This window comes from Megascapheus bottae, chromosome 30 (genome assembly GCF_031878675.1).
Source record: "Megascapheus bottae isolate mThoBot1 chromosome 30, mThoBot2.hap1, whole genome shotgun sequence".
Taxonomy (NCBI): Eukaryota; Metazoa; Chordata; class Mammalia; order Rodentia; family Geomyidae; genus Megascapheus; species Megascapheus bottae.
Window position 1 is genome coordinate 5,963,764 of NC_143538.1, and position 22,241 is coordinate 5,986,004.

General features: G+C 43.5%; 1 protein-coding gene across 2 annotated transcripts in view; it reads left to right on the plus strand.

Moving 5' to 3' along the window:
• Window positions 1–203: 203 nt before the first annotated feature.
• Window positions 204–22,241, plus strand: part of Gabrb3 (gamma-aminobutyric acid type A receptor subunit beta3) — a 131,505-nt gene continuing 109,467 nt past the window's right edge. Inside the window, exons 1-3 of one of the 2 annotated variants that reach the window (XM_090321766.1) lie at window positions 204–317; window positions 1,169–1,260; window positions 1,483–1,550. In XM_090321766.1, coding sequence (XP_090177892.1) covers window positions 238–317; window positions 1,169–1,260; window positions 1,483–1,550 — 240 coding nt within the window. In that variant the 5' untranslated portion in view covers window positions 204–237. Of the gene's footprint in view, window positions 318–861; window positions 999–1,168; window positions 1,261–1,482; window positions 1,551–22,241 lie in introns of those variants that run through there. The other variant, XM_090321765.1, reaches the window with a different exon arrangement.

Sequence of the window (22,241 nt, forward strand, 5' to 3'; positions counted from 1 at the left end):
CTGCTCCCAAGTCAGCGTAGTTTTAGGACACAGATTTAATAAAATAAATAGGAATATGTATATGATATAATTATTTAGTGAAGCATCGGGCCGCCATGCCCCAGGGGCTGTCTGGGAAGCCCGGGGGTGGGGTCGGGGTGGGGTAGGGGCGGGGACCCCACGTCTGCGCCTGGACGCCCAGTGGCTGCGGGGAAAGCGCGGATCCCACCAGGTTAGGCCGGAGGAGCAGCGGGCGCCATGTGCTCCGGGCTCCTGGCCCTCCTGCTCCCCATATGGCTCTCCTGGACGCTGGGCCCCCGGGGCTCCGAGCCTAGCAGGTGAGCAGGGCTGCTTTCTATATTATTATTATTTTTTTTGGGGGGGTTGCTGGTTGCCACCTCGCCGGGGAGGCTGCGCGCGGGGGCTCGGGTGGGGGAGCCCAGGAGGTGGGGGAGCGCCGCCCGCCGTGGCCATCGCCCTCCCCGGGCCCCGGGGGTCGGGGGTGGAGGTGGTGGGAGCGGGGGTAGTGGGGGAGGGGGTCCTCCCCACCCCCCCCCAAGAAGCAGCCGGATCCGCAGCCCTCCCAGCCCCCCCCCCCGCAGTGTCCCACCCCGGCCCTGCCGCATCCCGGACGCGGGGCCGCCCGGGGGCCGGGGCTGCCCGGATCGCGGGGGCGGGGGTGGTGGTGGTGGTGGAGGGGGGGGGTGAGCGCGCGCCGGGCTCCGCCTCCGGCTCGGCCTCCCGCTCCCCTCCCTCGGCTCCCGCGCCCGCCGCTCCTCCCCGCCCCTCCCTCCCCCTCCCCCTCCGCCCTCCTCCGCTCGGGGCCAGCGCGGCGGCGGCGGCGGCGGCGGCGGGCAGCAGCAGGCGCAGCCCGGGCTGGGCTGCGGGTCGCGACGGCGGCGGGGCGCCCCCTCCCCCGAGCCGGGGCGCGGCGGAGGGATGTGGGGCTTTGCGGGAGGGAAGCTTTTTGGCATCTTCTCGGCCCCGGTGCTGGTGGCGGTGGTGTGCTGCGCCCAGAGGTAGGGGCCGGGTCCCTCCGGGGTGGACGGGGAAGGGGGGCCGGGGCGGAGGGGGGCGGCCGGGGAGGGGGCGCGCGCGGCGGGGCGCGGGCGGGGCGGCCGCCGCCTGACCCGGCTCCCCGTGTCCTCCCCGCCCCCGCCCCCGGGTCCCCCCTTCCTCCCGATCGCAGCGTGAACGACCCCGGGAACATGTCCTTCGTGAAGGAGACGGTGGACAAGCTGCTGAAAGGCTACGACATTCGCCTACGACCCGACTTCGGGGGTGAGTGGGGTGCGCGCGCGGCCGCGGCGGGGAGGGGTGGGGAGGGCACGGGGGGGGCACGCGACCCCCCGGGGGGCGGCGGGGAGCGGGCGGGGGCGCGGGCGGGCGTGCGCGCACGTGCGCCCCCCCCCCCCGTCCACCCCGATCCCCCCCACCATCCCCACCACCGCGCCCCGCGCCCCGGGCCTCGGCTGATCGCCGTCCCGCTGCGTCTCCCCGCAGGTCCCCCGGTGTGCGTGGGGATGAACATCGACATCGCCAGCATCGACATGGTGTCCGAAGTCAACATGGTGAGTGCCCAGCCGAGGAGGAGGAGAAGGGGGAGGAGGAGGGGAGGAGGCGGGGAGGAGGGGGGCTGGGGGCTGGGTTTTCTCGGTGGGGACCCCTCACAGCGTGGGCCGCGCTCCCCCGGAGCTCTGCGCGCACGGAGAGGGGGGACCCGGCGTCACCAATGTCGGGGCGTGCGCGGCCTTCGTGCAGAGGGGGTCCCCGGAACTCCTCCATCCCCTCCCCACCAACACACACACAAGCCTTGGAGACAGAGAGGCCTGGCCCCCGGTCCCCAGGCTGTCCAAGTACCATCTCCTCTCCTTAGCAACAGGCGCCGGGGAAGCTGCAGTATTGAAAGGTTTTATATATATATATAAATATATAAAATAATAATAATCATGGTCATTTGAGAAAGGAGAGCGGGGGGGGGGGGGGTTCTGAAGTCTGTGTCTAGTAGAGCTGTCTCCAGCGCCTGGTTGGAGGGGTTGAGACGCTGGGCACCAGGCCTCTGGCTAAGTCGCTGTCCGAAGTGCTGATGGAGGAGGCTCCTGGGCTTGGAGAGGGAAAGAGCTGGCCTGGCACTGGGCTCCTGCCAGGACCTGCACAGGCTCTTGTTTCCAGTGTCACTTAGGTTTCATGGGAAGGGTGACAGGATTCAATATTCTGGCTTGGGGAAAACAAAGGTCAGTATCCCCAAGTGCCCAGAACATACCCTCAACTTTTTTTTAAAATTTGTATGGCCTTAAACCCTTCAAGGTGCTGGAAAATAAGAATGACTACTTTTTATTTGTTCATTGAGATAGGAAAAAGAAAAAGAGAAAGGGAGGTGATTTCTTTTTTCTTGCAGGAATGGCACTGTAGATTTCCTAACGATTAGCATTTGCAAGCCATAGATACACACACACGCGTGTGCACACACACACACACACGCGTGCACGCGCGCACACACACATATGTAATTTTTTTTGGAAGAAATGATTTGGCCCCTTTTCTTTCGAGCCGACAGTATTGGGGCTAGAACAGGGTATGGTTTCAGATAGATCAGGAAGTTTCTGGGAATCAGAGATTGTCAACTCTGGCATGCCATCAGAGTCACGTGGGCCAAACTTGTTTCAGATGCAGTCTCTGAGAAATTCCCATCCAGCTAGGTGGGTGTGGAATCCCAGAGGTCTTGGCATTTAACAGTGGTCCTGACAATTACAGTCAGTGTTTAGTGGACAGTATTTAGAGTAACATGATGACAGTGCCTTATAGAAAGATTGATGTGTGCAGATGAAGAAGGATGATTGTTTGATGTATACATTAATGAAATTCCGTTTTAAAAATACAGATCAGTGGAGGCTTTTGTAGGGAGAAATCCTTGGATTTCCATCCATTCCCCCACTTTCCTTTAAATGACCATTTATTTCTTTTCGGCTGTACTGGGATTTGAATTCATGTTCTCTCTTTTGGCAGGCAGGCGCTTTATCACTTGAACCACATGCCCAGTCTTTTCTGAGTTTTGTTTTTGCTTTAATTCCTTGGCTGGGGTCTGGTGGTTCTGTTTGGGGTTCCTCTGCCTTCGCCTCCCCAAATGGAATTACAGGCATTTGGGTTACTGGTTGAGCTTGAGGTCTAACTTTTTGCTCAAGAGGGGAATCTTGCTAACTTTTGCACATGGTGGCCTGAAACATGAGTCTTTCTGTGACTGTTGGGGTCATAGCATAAGTCATTCTGCTGCATGGGCTTTTTTACTTTTAATCTAAAATTCTCAAAGTTAAAATATGAAGAAGGATTGAGATGTAGCTCAGTGACAAAAGGCTTGCCTAACAGTCAAAAATTTGATCCCCAGCACCCACAAAAAGAAAAATAAAGAAAATTACAGTTCAAGATATATATATATATGCATATACCTTTCTAAGTATATCAGTTAAAGTATTTGTATACAAAGGCAATGTAATATTAAAAGTGCTAACAAGAAACACAGGAGGGATATGATTTTATCTTTACCTTAAAAATGAAGATTATATTCAATGTACCAGTAACTTTATACATGACATCCTGTCCAAAAGATATGCTTTGTGGTCTTAAGAAAGCAGGCTTGCATATTTAAGGTCCACTGTCTATAAGCTGTGATGTTTTTTCTCAACTCAGAGCTTCAAATTCTCCATGGAAGGCAAATTAACACAGAAGTGAATTGGCTATTTATTGGATTATTATGTCGAAAATCAGTATATGGTATGGCAGATGGAAGTAGAAATGTTTCTCACAGACTTAAAAAATGCTGCTAATAAAACAACTTCATTTAGTAGTTCAGAGCACCACGGGAATGAGGCTGATGAGCATTTTATTTGAGTTACTTTTAATGTAGGATGCAATTGCTTGGATGTCCTGGTAATATTTGGTAAATTGATAAAAAAAAGTTTTATTTCAGTGTTTGCTTTATAGTTCAGAGACTGTGTGGAGTCCTGGTTTTCTCTGAGCTTAATGAAAAGGCAAACTGAAGGCATAAGCGTAGGCCTAGGCTGTTGGGCAGTGTTTAAGTGCTAAACCTGGCAGCATTCTTTTGCCGTTTGTTTTGTATTGGCCTGACAATAATTTTAGCTGGCTTTCTAAGCATAGGGGTTATTGTAAACAAATATTAGGAGCTAACAGTATTAGTGACTGAAGGTTCTGGACAGAGATGATGGACAGATAGTTGAAAGCCTTCTTTCTTCCAGATCTAGAGAAATCTCATTTTTCATCACATAGTTGTACATGCTAATGGAGACGACTTGTGACTTATTATAGAAAATACCAAAAATGTGGGCATGCTTGTAGGGCGGTGTTCGGGTGAGGAGGGAAAGAGGCATAGTTTCAGGGAGAGAACAAAGAAGTTGGCGAATTGAAGTTGAGAGCCACTCAGGTGTGGTGTTAGCAAACCAGGTAGTCTATTGGTTACCTTAATAACCAAATGAAAGGAAGTCTGATACATCATGAATAAGGAAATCACCACTGGTACTGATACACCAGGTACGATTATCATGTTATGTAAGGAATTATAAACTCTTAAGGATGTTGTAGCCATTAGAAGTAGAACATGGTAAGTCTCAGGAGAGGAAGAGACCATGGCTCTCACAGGAGTGGGGGGCAGAAGGGGGAAGGGAAGGTGTGCATTCGTGGTGTGGGGTGGGGCGGGAGCTATTACTTTGGTGCAGAAAGCCTCATGAAAGAAAGTCTAATTCACTTGGGGAGGGACAGGCCTGGGATTCTGTATGTGTGAAGAAGGGTGTTGTGGGTGGAGGGGGGGGGAGGGAAATATGGCAAAGATGTGGATGGAAGAGTAAATAGGAGTAGACACTGGGAAGGGAATTCTGAGAGATGAACTCAAAAAAGTAGGCCAGGATCGTGTCCTTAGGAGTAGTTCCAAAGCTGGTTTTGTGGAAAATCAGGAGCTTGTCATTGCTACAGTTTTTATTCATCCAGATGGCTGATGGGGTTTGAGATAAGCTTTGAGATGAAAACGTTGAATTTAGGCAGAGGAAGGTGAGTGAAAGATGACTCAGTCGTGTATTCTCCACTCCTCAGGAAGCTGAGATCTGAGGATCTCGATTGGAAGCCAGCCCGGGCAAGAAGGCCTGTGAGACTCTTACCTCTAGGTAACCAGTAAACAATAAAAAATAAAAAAGGAAGCCAGGAAGCAGAGGCATGGAGCAAGCCTTGAGTGGAAAAGAGTTCAGGGACAGAGCCAGAGCCCAGCCCCCGAGTTCAAGCTCCAACTGGGGCACTAATAAATAAGAATAAAAAAAGGAGTAAATTTGGACAGAGGAGGAAGTTTGGTGAGGCATAAGGATGGCAAAACCAGTGGGGGTGAAGGGTCATGAAAGGTCTTATATGTGTTTTTGAGTTGTACACATTCTAAACACATATTTGTGTATGCGTGTCTGTACATGCACATGGATACATACATGCATAAATATATAATTGGAGCACTGAAACTCAAACTCAGGGCTTACTAGGTATGTGTTTCAGCACTGAAGCACAACCATGGCCTCATACATACATTTTTGAGAGTGTCTATTTAATGATATTTAAACAAATCACATGTGTTTGAAATACCATTGATGAAAAGGATCCATGTTTCACTGTGGGCTAGGTGTGTGGTGCCTGCTTGTGTATGCGTTTTTGCAAGTGATTGTAAAGAATAACAACAGATACAATGGTAATATATTTGCTGGTTGGCTCAAATGATTTTAAAGTGCAGTCTTTATCTGCTGGTCATGCGGGTAGAAGACACATGTAAAAATACTTGATCCTCCAATAAACAAATAAATTGGTAAGGGGTGTGTGTGTGTGTGTGTGTGTGTGTGTGTGTGTGTGTGTGTGCGCATCTTATCCTTTGTTTTGGTACTTTGAAGTAATGATCTATCAGTGGATTTGACTATGTTGAAACATAACGTGAATCTTGCCACGGCTTGTTTTATGGCTGTTGAGAATATTATTTTCCTTTTATTTTTTGTACCTGTCCTGTGGCTAGAACTCAGGGTCTGGGCACTTTTCCTCAGCTTTTCCTTCAAGGATGATGCTCTTACCACTTGAACCATGCCTCCAATTCCAACTTTATGCTATTTAGTTAGAGATAAACTTCTCACGACTCTTCTGTCCAGGCTGATTCCAACTGAGATCCTCAGGTCTCAGCCTGCTGAGTAGATTCGATTATAGGCATGAGCTACTGGTACCTGGCTGTACTTCTATTTTTCCCCCTAGGTCCTGTAATTATCCTTTTGTTGTTCTTCATTTTCATTAACTGACTAAACAGTGATGAAAGGCTCTTTCATTGTACATAACTTGCCTTACTTCTGTTAAACCCTGTTTTAAAACCTCAGTCATTTAAAATCACATCTGGGTGTGCAATTATTGAGATTTACTCCATAGATTTTGTTTTAATTGTGATTGTGTGTGTTCAAGAACACTACTGTACTGAAAATTGCTCTGTTTTTTGTCATAATTTTGACACTTAGTAGTGGCTTTAGTATTTAATAAACATTGCTGAATAGACAGAGAAGTAAATCAAAAGACGAATGTTATTGTGGAAATAGGAAACAAGGAGCTGTTGGAAAATAAAACAGAAAAATCTAAGCATGGTATTTAAATGAATTTTTATTGATTAGAATGAGTTTCTGATTTGTGAATTTGTAGCAGAAATGACATATGCTTACTTCTTCATTAATTCTAAAGTATTGGGGACATAAAAACAAGATTTAACATCTAGAACTATTAATACTAATTCCTATAATTTGACTTGCACTTTGTTATTACTCTATATTTAATTACTCTATTAAAATTAACTCAATCCTAATGAAAATCTAACTACAGGAATACTTTTTTCTGATGTCATGTGTATACATCATACATGATCACCTCACCTCTTTTATTAGCATTCTATTTGATAGCATATAATATGCTATTATGAACCTTCTTTATCCACTGTCTTAGCTCTATTGTGTTCATGCCTCATTTGTAACAGTTTCTTTTCATAAATTCCACTTTTCTTTTCTTTCTTTCTTACTATTTTATGTTTTTGGTCCTAGTACTGGGATTTGAACTCAGGGCCTCAGTGCTGTATCTTAGCATTTTGCTCCCCTTTTGGCTTTTTAGTGGTTAATTACAGAGTAGTGTCTCATAGACTTTCATTTCCTGGGCTGGCTTAGAACCATGAACCTCAGATTTCAGCTTATTTCAGCCTCCTGAGTAGCTTGGGTTACAGGTGTGAGCCGGCAGCATCCAGTCACTGCTTTTTGGGGGGTTCATGGGAGTGTCAATCCAGGGGCTTGGACTCAAGGCCTTTGTACTGTCCTGAACGTTGTTGCTCAAGACTGGCACTGTACCACTTGAACCACAGCTCCACTTCCTGCTTTTTTGGTGTTTAATTGGAGATAAGAGTCTCAGGGACTTTCTTGCCTGGCTGGCTTCAAATCATGGACCTTGGATCTCAGCGTGACTTAAAGCACTTGGCTTAAAGTCCACTTTTTGAATGTGTCAGTGTAAAAGGACACATTTGGATGATATTTATACTGTGTGTGTGTGTGTGTGTGTGTGTGTGTGTGTGTGTGTGTGTGTCCTAGGGCTTGAGCTCAGGGCCTGGGCACTTGGTCTTTTAGCTTTATTTTTTGCTCAAGGCTAGGGCTCTATTGCTTGAGTCACAGCTCCACTTCTGGCTTTTTTAACTGTTTAACCAGAGATAAGAATTTCATGGGCTTTCCTGATTGGGCTAGCTTGAAACCCTGATCCTCAGATCTCAGTCCCCTGAATAGCTGGGGCTATACACAGGAGCCACTGGTACCCGGTGCCTTTTGAACCAAACGTTTATCTTATTTCAAAATCAAGATGTTGCTCTTATCTTGATGGATGTTGAATGAGTGCCTAGCCTGTCCCAGCCTTCAGTAGGTTTGTTGAATCCCAAGACCCAGGCAATGTGCTTAGAAAGAGTCTAGGCCTGGATAGAGGAGATTCTATTTTTAAGTCTGTGTCTAGAGTAGCTAACACAGTCCCTTAATCCTCAGGGCACATGCCCAGATGGAACGCAAAACCCTAATCCCAAAGGGTTTAGCTTTATAGAGAAAAATTACAATAAAGACACTCCCGCAGTCCTGGTCCTGGGCCTTCAGATTCTTTTCCCAAGATGCATGGGTGGATAGACTGAGTTTGTCCATGCCTTGTTCTCAGCAGTTTAAAGGTAAGAAGTATGCTAATGCTTTTATTACAAAGCAAGCTGGGAGATGAGTCAGCGGAAGGAAGAATGTTTTGCTGACCCAGTTGGGGTTTGGAGAACAGCTTACCCAGGAGGCATGCCCTTAGGTGAGGCATGCAGAATGTGTTGGTGCTTGGTTTGTCGGTTGTTGCTTGGAGAGGTAGAAGGGTGTTTATTGAGGACATTACTTTTCACTGGCAGAATGTTTCATGCATAAGTTATGATCGTCTTCTCCAGGCCTGAGCCCTGATAAGAAAGTCTATAATGAACGTCAGAGGTAGATGACAACACAGTGTTACATAATAGGCTCTTTAGGAAGAGAGGTTTGTGTTTAATATTAGAACGCATGGCAGAGAGAATTCTTTTGTCTTCTTTTCCATGATGGAGGTTGTAAAGCTTACATTGTTGTATTTTCTTTCCACTGGTCCACCTGTGGTGAAAGGTCATTTCCGGAGCCTGTGTAGTCGCAGTACTGAGTGTGGCACCCAGTAGGTGCTCAGTTAAGTACATCAGTCAGTGGTGTAAAGGTGCTTGTTAATATGTCGTCAAAACACCACTTATGCCCAGTTAGGAAATTCAGTTTTGGGCTGACAAATGACGGCTCTGCTTTGGGTCTTGAACTTCTGTGTTTGTTTTTTTCCCAAAGGTGAAAACAAAAATCTGTCACCTCTGTTTCCCGCAAGGACAGCAAATAAATGGAGGTACACAAAGAGCTGTTGCCTCTTGAGCCACCAGCCAAATGGGGATTCCTTACCAATGTGGTGTTTATTTAAAAGAAAGAAATGACATTGATGTTAATGATGTGAAATAGTGTTGTTTCGGTTTAATGCATAAAGCACATATAAGTGTCAGTGACAAGTTTACAGTATCAGGGAGGATTTGGGGGATGAAATCGCTCACAGATAGGGTTGCAGACATTATGAGGCTTGCAGGTAAAACAATGTTGTTCCAAGACTTGATTTCCCACCATCTGATAGCTGTGATATAGGAAATAAATCTACAGACAATGGGTCTTTTGTCCTCATGGGAGTCGTCTCTGATGATGTAATTACTGCCTTGTGAAGTATCTTTTAAGTTGCTGGGTAATGCACACCGAAGGGTAACTTAAGGAGTTTCCAGTGAAGAGCATTAAACCAATTGGTAGTGAACATACGTCAGTTACCACGTCACATTGGGCCATCCGAGGAAGTATTAACGCGCATGTTCGTAATGTCTCCTTTCTTTGGAGAACAAGATCTCAGGAATAGTCCTGGTATTCTCATTTGTGTTGTGTAGCAAAGCTAAAAATGGCTCCTGCTCATTTGTCCTTTCATCTCAAATTGCTAGGAGTGACAGCGAGGCCCCATCAGCATTTGGGGGGATGGGATTTTATCATTGTTGGTGACCTTCCTTCCTTCATTTATTCTTTCTCTTTTCTTTTGGTGCTGGTACTGAGGCTTGAACTCAGAGCTTGGGCACTATCTCTGGGCTTCTGTGCACAAGGCTAGTGTTTTGTCACTTGTGTCACAGCCCCTGTTTCTGGCTTTCTGTTGGTTAATTGTGGAGAAGACTCTCTTAAATGGTGATCCTCAGACCAGAGATTCTTGAGTAGCTAGGATTTTAGGCTGAGAGCCACTGGTGCCTGGCTCTTTCTTGCTTAATTAGGTTCTTTCTTTCTTTGAAAAGTTTTAGTACTGTTTGGGTGTGCATCTATGTTGAGTCCTTTTCTGTCCATCTCTTCCCAGTGAACGCTCTAGGCTATATAATCTTAAAACTGTTTTCTATACTAAGGGATAATTAAAAGGTACCTGTTAAATAGTTGCTGAGGAAAATGTGAAGATGAAATAGATGAACAATGTGTGAGATAGATATGCAAATTCTGAAATATGATGGATATGTAAAGTTGCAATTTTTAAAAAATAATTCAGATTTTGAGTGACTGAGAATCATCGTACAGACTAAATATGATACATGTATGAAGTCTTCAGAAGACTTAATTGAGTTAGAATTTGTATAATTGGATGGCAGAAGAATACTATCACCTGTAAAAAAAAAAAAGTTCTGTAGCTGTTAACTCCCTAACTGCAAAGCAGGAAGAAAGGTAAAACACTACAATGATCCCACAAAATTCAGCTTATGGAGAGGTTGGTGGGAATAGTCTAAGCCAATCATTGTGTCTTTTGTAATACACATGCAATTCTTTAGATTACAGGGAAGATTTGATAGCTCCTATTTTATACAGGGTTTCACTGGGCACCATTTTTCCTTTTCATCGATTTCTCAGCAGTGTGGTGGAGATGTGGTAGTTTTCAACCGTTGATTAATTTTCTAGGGAAATGTACTTTGGGGCCATTTATACTAGCCATTAGGAAAATTATTGAGCTGCAAATTCAGAAGATTTAAGACTAATTCAGGTCTTGTACCTTCGTGATTTTCTCTGTACCATGGATTGGAGATGGAGTTAGACTCCTATCTCTGTTGTTATTTCCTTTATTTCTTGGTAGTCAGGGGACCATGTCAAGAAATAGAAGCCATTTGTGACCAGTAGCTATTCTCAGTATTTTTCCATTGAACTTAAGCTTCCTACAGAAGCATTTAAAATCACTGCAACTTTTAGCATGTGTGATTCTAACAACTCTTTATTCAGATGAGTAAGAATAAAATTAAGACTTGAAAACATCATATTTCTTTATGTCCTAATTTGGGCAGCTTTATTCAATTTGAAAGAGGAGATGAATTCTTTTGATTATGTCATTGTTGTGTTTTACCTCAGTCCTCTAACAAAAAGAATTCCTTTTAAGCAACATCGTTGCAAAAATCCACATGCTAGTACAATTCTTGACAGGCAAAACATTTGTTTTATATGGCATTAACTTAAGATGAACAAAGTGGGCTAATTTTAAAAGTGGGTTATAGCTTCCTGATTTTGTTGGATCCATATATAGAAGCCACTTCTTAATTGTTTCAACATCACATCACTTTTATCTTTGCCAGTCGTGGGGATTGAACTCAGGGCTTGAGCACTGTCCTTGGACTTTTCTGAAGACCAGAGCTCTACCACATTAGCCACAGCACCACTTCCAGCTGTTTTCTATGTATGTGGTACTGAGGAATCAAATCTGGGTCTTTGTGCATGCTAGGCAAGCACTCTACCACTAGGCCAAACTCCCGGCCCCCACATCACTTTTTAAAAGGCAATTCTTTAAGCAAGAATTTATGATGATTAATTGTCATGTGCAGAAGGAAGGACTTTCTGGATCACTCGTCTTGTCTGTCTGTGTGGGTACACGTGCACCCAAGAACAGGACAAAAATTATTGTCATTTATTATAATCAGTGTAAACCTAGTCTATCACACTGAGTGCTGGTGATTCACACCTGCAATCAATCCTAACTACTCAGGAGGCTAAGAGCTGACGATCCTGGTTCGAAGCCATCCAGAGCAGGAAGGTCTGTGAGACTCTTATCTCTAATTAACCACCAAGGATCCCAAAGTGGAGCTCAAATGATAGAGCAGTAGCCTTAAGCCAGAAAGGTAAGAGATAAGTACTCAGGCTGAGTTTAAGCCCTAGAACTGGCACACACACACACAGGGACAGTCAGACAGACAGAGACAAATAGACTTCCCCCCATCTCTGTCTCTCTGTGTCTCTGTCTCTGTCTCTCCTTCCCTCTCTTCCCCCTCCTTTCCCCCTCCTTCCCCTCCCTCCTCTTTCCCCTTCCCCTTCCTTCCCCTCCCCCCTCTCTCTCACCTAATATGGTCACTAAGCTCCATGCCTGAAATGCAGGGTATGTAAATATTTGTCAGATGAATTTGTGGACCAGATCATCCTCGTTTTTGATATAGTTTTTTAGTTTTTTTTTAAATTTTTTAATTTTTTTTGCCAGTCCTGGGCTTGGGCTCAGGGCCTGAGCACTGTCCTTGGACTTTCTCAAGGCTAGCACTCTACCACGTGAGCCTCAGCACCACTTCCGGCTTTTTGTTATGTATGTGGTACCGAGGAATTGAACCCGGGTCTTCATGCATGCTAGGCAAGCACTTTAACCACTAGGCCAAACTCCCGGCCCCTGATATAGTTTTTTTTTTAACCATATCTCTTATTTGGATGTCTGTTTAGCCCACAGAATGAATTCTGTCTTTCCACATGAAGAATCCCTGTGAATTTCTTAGAGAAAAATAAACAAAATCTCCAGTGGCAAAAATGGCATCATGTCTGTGGTGTAGACCAGTGCATTCTAAAATTTTGGACCGAGAATTTTCGTGAGCTTTTGGAGTTAGTAGCCGTGTGACTTCAAAGCATGATTCCTTACTGTTAGTGTACTCTTCAATCTCATATGATGTCTTAAAAATACGTTGCCTTAGGCAACACATGAGGAAATGCATATCATCCCTGGTTATCAAGGCAATTACAAATCAAAACAACTCTGAGATTCCATCTCACCCCCGTTACATGGGCTAACGTTGTAAATTTGAACAAAAGTAAATGTTGATGAGGAGATGGGGGAAAAAGGGACCTTAATCCACTGCAAGTGGGAACGTAAACTAGTCCAGCCACTCTGGACAGCAGTCTGAAGGTTTCTCAAAAGCTCACATAGATGCTCCTTACGACCCAGACATAACCACTCCTGTGCATCTACCCTGGACGTTATGAGCCAGGATCTAAAGACACCTGTACATCCATGTTTATTGCTGCACTATTCACAGCAGTTGACTTATAGAAACAGCTCATCTGCCCTACAGTAGACGAGTGGATTTTATTTTTTTAAATGTGGTGCCTATACACAATGGAATTTTATACAGCCATTAGAAAGATATTACATCATTTACAGGGAAATGAATAGACCCAGAGCAAACCATATTAAGTAAGGTAAGCCCAAGCTCAGAGAGACAAATGGCACATGTTTTCTCTCATAGGTAGAAGCTAGATCTAAAATACGCAGGACATGATAAATGACATAGGACTTTAGCCATTCACACACAGGAGACCACAGGAGGATACACCTAGGAGAGAAACTCAAAGGCTCAATGCCTGTCTATGTGCCTCTGATCATAGAAAGGAATATTTATTGAAACAAACTCCAGGAAATGGAAACAAAAGGTGTTTATTTTCTTTGTTGCTATTTTTTGTTTTGTTTTTGTCTTGTTTGTTCATTCATCTGTCTTTGGGAAGGTAAAGAGGGATACAGAAATCAAGGGACAAAGGGTAAACAAATGCAGAAGTGGTTGTCACTAGAAACTAGGTTGAAAATGAGCTATGCAACTTGTGGTTGGGGATGGAAGGGAAAACCTGGGAGAGAAGGAGGGAAAGAGTGAAATCATCTAAAAAGAAATGTTCTCTTTACCTGACTTATGTAACGGTAACCACTCTGTATATCACATTTTAATAACAATAAAAAATAAATAAAACAATTGCCTTGGCAAAATAGAAGAGCATATCCCCAAGAAAAGCTGGGGATAATGCTAGAAAGATGGACCCCCCATCTGTGCCTTATTACTTCTGCCATTGTTAAATGTTGTGCAGCTAGCTCACTGCTGTGCCGGATTGCTCAATGGAATGAGTTTTCGTTTCTAAAGCTTTTCATTGTTATGGCCTTGGGCACAGAATTTCCCAGTAAGAATGCCATTTCTTGTGGTACAGGCTTAACATAATGGTTGCTTAAGAGCAGTGTTGTATAGAATATTATATTATTGAAGTGTTTCTGCTCAAATCATGTTGGAAATGATGTTGAAAACTATAAAATAGGTATCCCCCAAATCAAGCTAAAAGATAGGGTTCGGTTGAGCGCTAGTGGTGCACTCCTGTAATCTAGTTATGTAGGAAGGTGAAGGTTGGAGTATTCTGGTTTGAAGCCAGCCTGGGTGGAACGGTGACAAAAACAGCCAGCAAGAAACAGGGCTGGAGACCTGGCTCAAAGGTAAGAGCACCAGGGAAGTAAGTAGGCTGAAAGAGCAAACTAAGCAAGCAGGAGGGCGTGAGTTTTCTGGTACCAGCAAACAAGACAGAAGTGAACATTCTTGAATGTAAGCAATAAGGGGAACTTTTTGAGATTCATTGATTTGAGGTTCAGGTGTTTGGAGCAAGCTGGGTCATGTCATAAACAAAAATTCATAAAGTATGGGTACTATAATACTCTGAGCAAGAGAAGATTTTCCACAGTAGTCATAGAGACCAATGTTCTCGTGTTGGAATTCATGAACAGATATCATGATGTGTAATGTAGAATGTATTCAGTGAGATTTTGCACCTTCTGGACTCTGTGATAGAGTTGGTATGTGTGTGTGCGCATGGCAGTCCTGGGGCTTGAACTCAAGGCTGGGGCGCTGCCCCTGAGCTGCTTTTGCTCAAGGCTAGTGTCCTCCCATTTAGACTACAACTCCACATCTGGCTCTTTAGGGGATTGTTTATAGGAAATAAGTGTCTCATGGACTTTTCTGCTTGAGATGCCTTCGAACCAGGATCGTCAGATCTCCTGAACAGCTGGGAGGACAGGCGTGAGCCTGTGGCATGACGCTCTGGGTTGTCGTTTTGAGCATGAGTTCCATGTCCTTAATTAGCAGTGTGGAGAGGAGGAACCTTTAAGGGGTGATGGGGTTGACGGGGTTGGGTTCCTGATCAAAAGAGGAGGGGTTTGCCCATCGTCCTTGCCGTAGGACAACACAAAAACAAGGCCCTTGACTGAGTCTGGTCAGCTGGTATAGAACTGCAGGAAATGACCTATGTTCCTTATAACTTACAGAGCCCTTGTGCTCAGCAGTGCACATTGGCCTTAGGCAGAACTGTGGTATGCAATGTCATTTGTAGTATTTCTATGAAAAATGAGATGCTATTTGAATAAAAGCTGCCAGTGATAAAAAAGAAATAGTCAATTTCTTCTGGAGGAGGTTGTCTCAAAACCTCTCATGACTGCTTGGCAGAGTGGAGAGTATACATCCATTCATGAAGACAGAGTTTGACAGGACAGATGGACCTTCTGGAGTGTTCCTTCGATGACAGGGTCATGATAGGAGGATACTCGTGTTTGTGTACCACTGTATGGGTCCCTTTGGGAACCCATGCTAGGATCAAGGGAGATCCAGATAGATCTAGAAATGTACAAGCATTCCAAATTGCTGTTTGTAATGGTTGTTTTGACATTTACATGTTTTTGTAAAGCCTGTTTTTAAAGGGAGTTCTTGTTTTGAAAGTACATTGCATTACCATCTGTCATATCCATCCATCCATCCATCCATCCATCCATCCATCCATCCATCCATCCACACATCTATCCAAGCTTCCTTCCCTCCCTCCTTCCCTTCCTCTATGTCTTTCCTTTCCTCTCCTCTCCTCCCTCCCTCCCTTTCTTTCTTCCTTCCTTCCTTCCTTCCTTCCTTCCTTCCTTCCTTCCTTCCTTCCTTCCCTCTTTCTTTGCTCCCTTCCCCTTTCTACACCATTTCTCCCTTCCTCCCTCCCTTCCTTGTCTCCTGTGGCATGGCTTTGTTAACATTATACCATATTTCATCAGAGCTTACCTTTATTTCATTACTGAAAACCGAGTTGCCACGTTTGAGATTTTACATGATCACAATAAGCTTTGTGGAATGTTAATTCTCTAGGCATTCCATATCCCATAGTCTTATATGCGTATAGACTAGGAGTGTCTTAGACATTTTCAAGATTCTCCTCTGCAGTGGAAAAAGGTGTTGAAGTACTGGGGTCCAAGGAGGGTTTATGTGAATTTCCTCCAGTTACATGGTTTGATCATTGTCTTTAACGGGGATTCTGAAATGTATATTCTCTACATTGCTTTCTGGCTCCAGTTTCTGTATGTCTTGGATCCTGTGAGCAGTTTGAAATATGAAGTGCCAGATGCCCGATGCCAGGCACATACACCTATAATCCTAGCTACTCAGGAGGCTGAGATCTGAGGATCACAATTTGAAGCCAACTCAGGCAGGAAATTCTGTGAGATTCTTATCTCTAATTAACTACTCCCTCCTCCAAAACCCCCCCCCCCCCAGAAGTGGAGTGCTAGCTTAAGTAGTAGAGTGTTATCTACCCTTGAGCAAAAATGTTCAGAGACAGATCCTGAATTCAAGACCCAGGACTGGCACAAAAAGAAAAAGAAAAAGAAATATAAGGGGTTCTTCTGTTTGCTGTGCACGGACCATTACTTGTTGTCATTTATATTGCCTGTGGTTTGGTTTTCCTGTGGTGGCCATGGCACGGAGCTACTCTAACCTGGCAGGTTACAAATCTATTCTCGCAGCAGGGCCAGAGAGAAACCTGGGAGTGATTGTGTTTAGCCCACCCACTGCACATAACCAGCTGGATTGGAGACTTGCGTTCGTGCTCATTAGTGCTCCAGCCTCGCATCCAGCGGAGTTCATTAGTAGGTTTCAGTTTGGAATGATTAATTCATGAGTGAGACATGAAGCCACTGGGTCCATTGGTGTTTCAGCCCCAAACTGAAGTTCTCCCTTATTACTTGAATTCCAGTGGTGGAAGTCCTTTAAGGAACCAACCTGTGGTGTAACCAAATGAATGCCAGGAAGCAGAACTTGAGGCGGGGGAAGCTGTCCAAAGGGAAGGACAGAGATGAATGAAGAGGGGAAGATGTGGAGAATGTAGCCACAATATTCAGTTTATATGTGTGTACAGATCAGACTGGGAAAACTGAGAGGATGGGTGGAGTTGGGAGAGATGGGGAGGAAGGGTGGAAGGGGTAACAGTGATATATTGTGTTCATAAAGCAATATGTTGAACTGACACTCTTTGTATAAATACTTAAAGTTAATACTATCTATCTACCTACCTACCTACCTACCTACCTACCTACCTACCTACCTACCAACCTGTTTATCTTTTTAAAAGGGATTTACTCTACTTGAATATACCCTGTGTGGTAGCAGATTGCTCAGGTTAAGATACTTTTTTCTCACTAGTCCAGCAGCGTGAACTCAGGGTCTGAGCATTCTCTCTGAACTTTTTGTTGTTGTTGTTGTTGTTGTTGTTGTTGTTCAAGGTTAACACTGTACCACTTGAGCCATTGGTCCACTTTCAGCTTTCTTTGGTCGTTCACTGGAGATAAGAGTCTCACAGATTTTCTTGCCTGAGCTGGCTTCAAATCGCAGCCCTCACATCTCAGCCTCCTGAGTAGCTAGGTATGAACTACTGGCACCTGGCAATTAAAAAATAATCTACAGAACTAGAATGCATGCCTTCTCTTTGAATCTTATTAGGGCATTTTAAGTAATTTCACAGTATTAACATTGAACCGAGGGGAGAGCTCACAGACTTGGCAATTTTTCATTTCAGACTTTTCAGTTGACCAATTTGGAATGGCAAACCTACATGGAAAGAAGATAATTATAAGCTTAGACTTTAAAGGCAGAATCTGTGGTATTTCTACTGAAAACAGTGCTTTACCTTATTCTGCTTTTTTTGGGGGTCTTTATTCCTAGTCTCAGTGAAAAGAAGAATTTCATAAACATGAAATCTGAGTGAGCCACAGTGGGAACAGGAAAGAAAAGCTTCAACTTTGCCTGCACTAGCGACATGCTAACAGAAAAGAAAAGAAAACCATTTCATTTTATTCTTTTGAGAGGAAAAATACAGTTGTCCAAATTCTAATACAATTAGAAAACTACCTACTTCGGATTATGTAAATCAAAATGTATTATGTTGATCCACACTTGGAAATAGTCAAATGACTCACTCTCAGGGGAATAATAAATCACAATTTTTACAGTGTTTGGTACACATTTTTTTTCTTTTCCACTGTAGATGAAATTCTGCCTTTAATAGATGGTAGAATCTGGTTAGAAGAAAGGTAAGCATAATCTATAGAGATTTTTTTCAGCAATTCCATCACTTAACACTTTGCAACAATGCATCAGTAATGGCAGTCCCACACATATATTATTTAAGAGATTTCACTCTGTGTCTATGTCTGTCTATCTCAGTGTTTTTATTCTTCTGTTTTCCTCTATTTTTTATGTTGTAACATTGCTATCTGAAATTATTTATTTGAAAGAAACCATGATTTTATGCATGCTTTGATTCAGACATAGATAATGTCAGACATAGATAATTTCTTTCTCATTCTTTTTATTTCTGTGTCTGAATTTCTCTCTGTATTTCTCTGCTATTTTCTATTTCTCTGTTTTTCCATTTTTTCTCTCTGTATTTCTTTCTTTCTGTGACTCTCTGCTGCTCTCTCTCTCTCTCTCTCTCTCTCTCTCTCTCTCTCTCTCTCTCTCTCTCTCTCTTTCCCTCTGTTTTTCTCCTCTCGATATATAGACTCTCTCTCAAAGTTCAGACATGAAAAGTAGCAGATATCTGTTTCTAAGTGTCAGGGAATTAGCAGGGGGAAGAACCAGCCCTGAGACTGGAGGGTGGAGGAAGATCAGAGATACCTGCAGGTTTACTGAGATAAAGGGAGAAAGGTCAGTTAAAGGGGCAGATGCTCTGCGTGGCTTCTCAGCTTCCTACCTGTCTGACATTTATCATCCATTAAGAGAGAAGCCATGATGGTTTTACCTGGGACTTTCTCTCTCCAACTTGGATACCTCAAGAGGCAATCATTTACTCTAACTTTGTTTTTCCTTTTACCCTTTCTCTGTTTCACACAACAACACTAAAAGCTAAGAAAATTCCCCTTTTTCTCTCCTATATGCAGAGGAGGTTCCCAGAAACCAGTCCCATATATTAGTGAGCTATTTTCTCTGTGTATTACAAAGTAAATATGAGTATTTACTAGAGAAAAACATGACTATTATATAGAGCATTATCTAGAGTAAATGTTTATGGAAATCTTCTCGTAGTGCCATTGTGAAGTCAACAAACATCACAACAATAACTTGAGACATAAAACAGATTCCTGTAACCATTCTGTAAGCCACTTTATCATAACAATTAATATTTTTATTAAAGAATTTATTAACATTGATTTTGATTTTTATATCATATTTCAAATGTCGTATTTAACAAACAAGCATTTAAGAAGGAATCTCTATATACAATCACTGGCACTTAGATTTTAGAACATAATTAAAATTAAGCTGAGGGTTTGTATGTCATAGGTGCATACTAGAATAAACAATTAAATTTTTTTTAAAAATAAAAATAACATAAATGAAAATTTTAAAAAGAATTTCATAAAGGAAAAAAATAGCATGAGGCAGGACAGAATACCTATATTCTAACACAAGAGATTGTGGAGATTGGAGAAAAGTGGACAGAGGGACTATTTTTTTGTTTGGTCAGTGATAAGGTTTGAACTCAGGGCCTAGGTGCAGCTCTTTTGTCTCTGCTAGCTCTCTGCCACTTTGAGCCACAGCATCATTTCTCATGTTCTGGTGATTAATTAGAGATAAGAGTCTCACAGACTTTCCTGCTCAGGTTAGCTTTGAACTGTGATCCTCAGATCTCAGCCTCCTGAGTTACAGGTGTGAAGCAGCAGTGCCCAGCTTTGTTCCTTTAACTAGATGGACTATTGGTTGATCTGAATACCTTTTATTAAGGCATAAATATGCATCCATCCATTTGTGTTCATGCACGGTTGTTTCCAGGACCCCTGCAGACATCAAAACATGAGAATGCTCTTCTATTAAATGCTCATGTGTGCACAGAACTTATTCATCTTCTGCCATAGACTGGAGCCATCCCTAGAGGACAGAAGATCTAATTCAATGTGTAAGATTTGTAAAACTGTTGTGTGAATCTGATTGCTTAGGGAATTAGTGGCAAGAGAAACAATCTCAACATGTTTGGGTAAAGACGCCGTCAATCATTTCCTGGGTATTTTTCCATTCATGCCTAGATGGTTACTCATGTGATGCAGAAGCCGTGGAGGGATACAAAGCATTGCCTGGATATATTTCATGTCATTCCATCCTGCTGCTCTTGACCCAACTGGAATTATGGAGCTTGTCCCAGCTCTGGCGGCAGCCGCCACAGGCACCTAGACTCTGAGAAAGCTTCTTGTGCTGGAATGCAGATGTTTTCAGAGCTGCCAAGAGTCCAGGCATGCTTTGGTGCATATTGGTTCAGAAGTGTGCAGATGCATTTTTTTAATGGTGTTTTTTTTTTTTAAATGGTGGTTTTGTCTTACTAGGAAGGAACTCTACTGCAGAGCCAGTTCTCCAAGCCCTTTATTTTACACTGGTTATTATTATTATTAATTATTATTATTTGTTACTATTTTGTGCTGATCTTGGTGGCCTGGACACTGTCCCTTAACTTTTCTGTGCAAGGCTGGTGCATTACCACTTGAACCACAACTCTACTTCTGGCTTTTCCTGGCAGTTAATGGGACATAAAAATCTAGCCTGTGCTAGCTTCAAACTGTGATCCTTAGATCTCAGCCTCCTGAGCAAGCTTGGATTACAGGCGTAAGCCACCATGGTTGTACTGGTTAACTTTTTGCATTCCGATTGAGCATCTGGACACAAGCACCAACCCATCATAGCCGGATGACAGACCACCATACCCAACCTCATCTCTTAAACTTTTCAGCCCTTGACTGGCCTGGAACTGGAGGTCTAGCTGAAAACACTAGTCTTGAGGAAGAATCCCTGAGTTCAAAGATATTTTTTTTGTGAAAGGAGGTGGCATTGATCAAGATCTACTATATTCATATACTGTTTGGTTAAATGGCAACTCCTTTGTACAACTAGTTAAAAATAATAAAAAAATAAAATACCTGAAATTACTTAGAAAAGGAACTCATTTGGTTATAGGCAGCCTAGAATAGGGAAGGCAAGATTTATGGTATGGCCCAGATTTCACTCAGACAATTCATTTCCACAATAGCATGACCCCCCCCACCCCGCGGCCCCAAGAAAAGTGGTAGTGAGTAGTTAGATTGATCCATGAGCTTTACCCCACCCCAAGGTGCTTTGAAAATATTGGGGGTAGGGTAAAAATTAGACACCAGGTAGCAAATTCTAGATGAGAGGAAGAAGGAGAGATAGTTGCCTACACTCAGGATTTTTGATTCTCTGGGGGAGATATCTTGTCTGTGGAAGGCAATTTGATTACTGCTGTGAATCCTGAGGTTTCTTCCCAGATTACTAGACTGGAAACTGAGGAAAGAATACGCTTCTGCTCTACAGCCATTCTAGATCCTTCCTGGCCATTCTCTCAATGAAACCTTGCTGGTGGTATTGCCAGTGGATGTTTAGAAGGTTATGATGTTACTTTTGAATATTTGATTACAAGGAATTTAAAAAAAAAACAAAGCAAAAAACATCCTTTGCTAAAGAAAGGTATTCTTTTGAATTCTGGGTAGCTTTATCATCAAACCTTTTCTTCCTCCAAGCTTATTAAAATGAAAAAGGAAAAAACAAAAGCTGGGAGAGGAGGGGGGAGTGCATTATGTAAGTTTCAACAGCATAATTCTCGAATCTTTTTATAATCTAGGAAGATCAGGTGATCTAAAGCCAGCTGAAGTGATGCATAGTCCAAGCACTGGAGAAATGAAGACAAGAAGACTGAGGCATTCTACCCATCCTGGGTTATATACATAGAAACCCTTTTACTTAAAGAAGGAAATAAAGGCAGTTGCTGGTGGCTCACCCTTAAAATCCTAGCTACTCAGGAGGCTGAGGTTGGAGGATCAAGTTTCAAAGCTAGCAGGAAAGTCCATGAGACTCTTAGCTCTCATTAATCACAAAAAAATCTGGAAGTGGTGCTGTGGCTCAAATGGTAGAATGTTAGCCTTGAGCAAAAGCTCAAGGATTGGGACCAGGCCTGAGTTCAAGCCCCAGGACTGGCAAGAGAAAGAGAGAGAGAGAGGGAGGCAGGGGAAGGGAGGGAGAGGGAGAGGGAGGGAAGGAAGGAAGAAGGACACATTCTTGCCAGTATTTGTTATTGTTGGAATTCATGATGTTGATCAGTCTAACTGTAATCAGTCTAACAGAGCTGGAATCTCTGTGTTGTGTGATTTGCATTTCCTTTATGGCCAAGGATGCCGAACACTTCCTCATGTGTGTCTTTACCACTCTTAACCTCTTCTTCTGAGAAGTCTCTTCTTAGATCCTT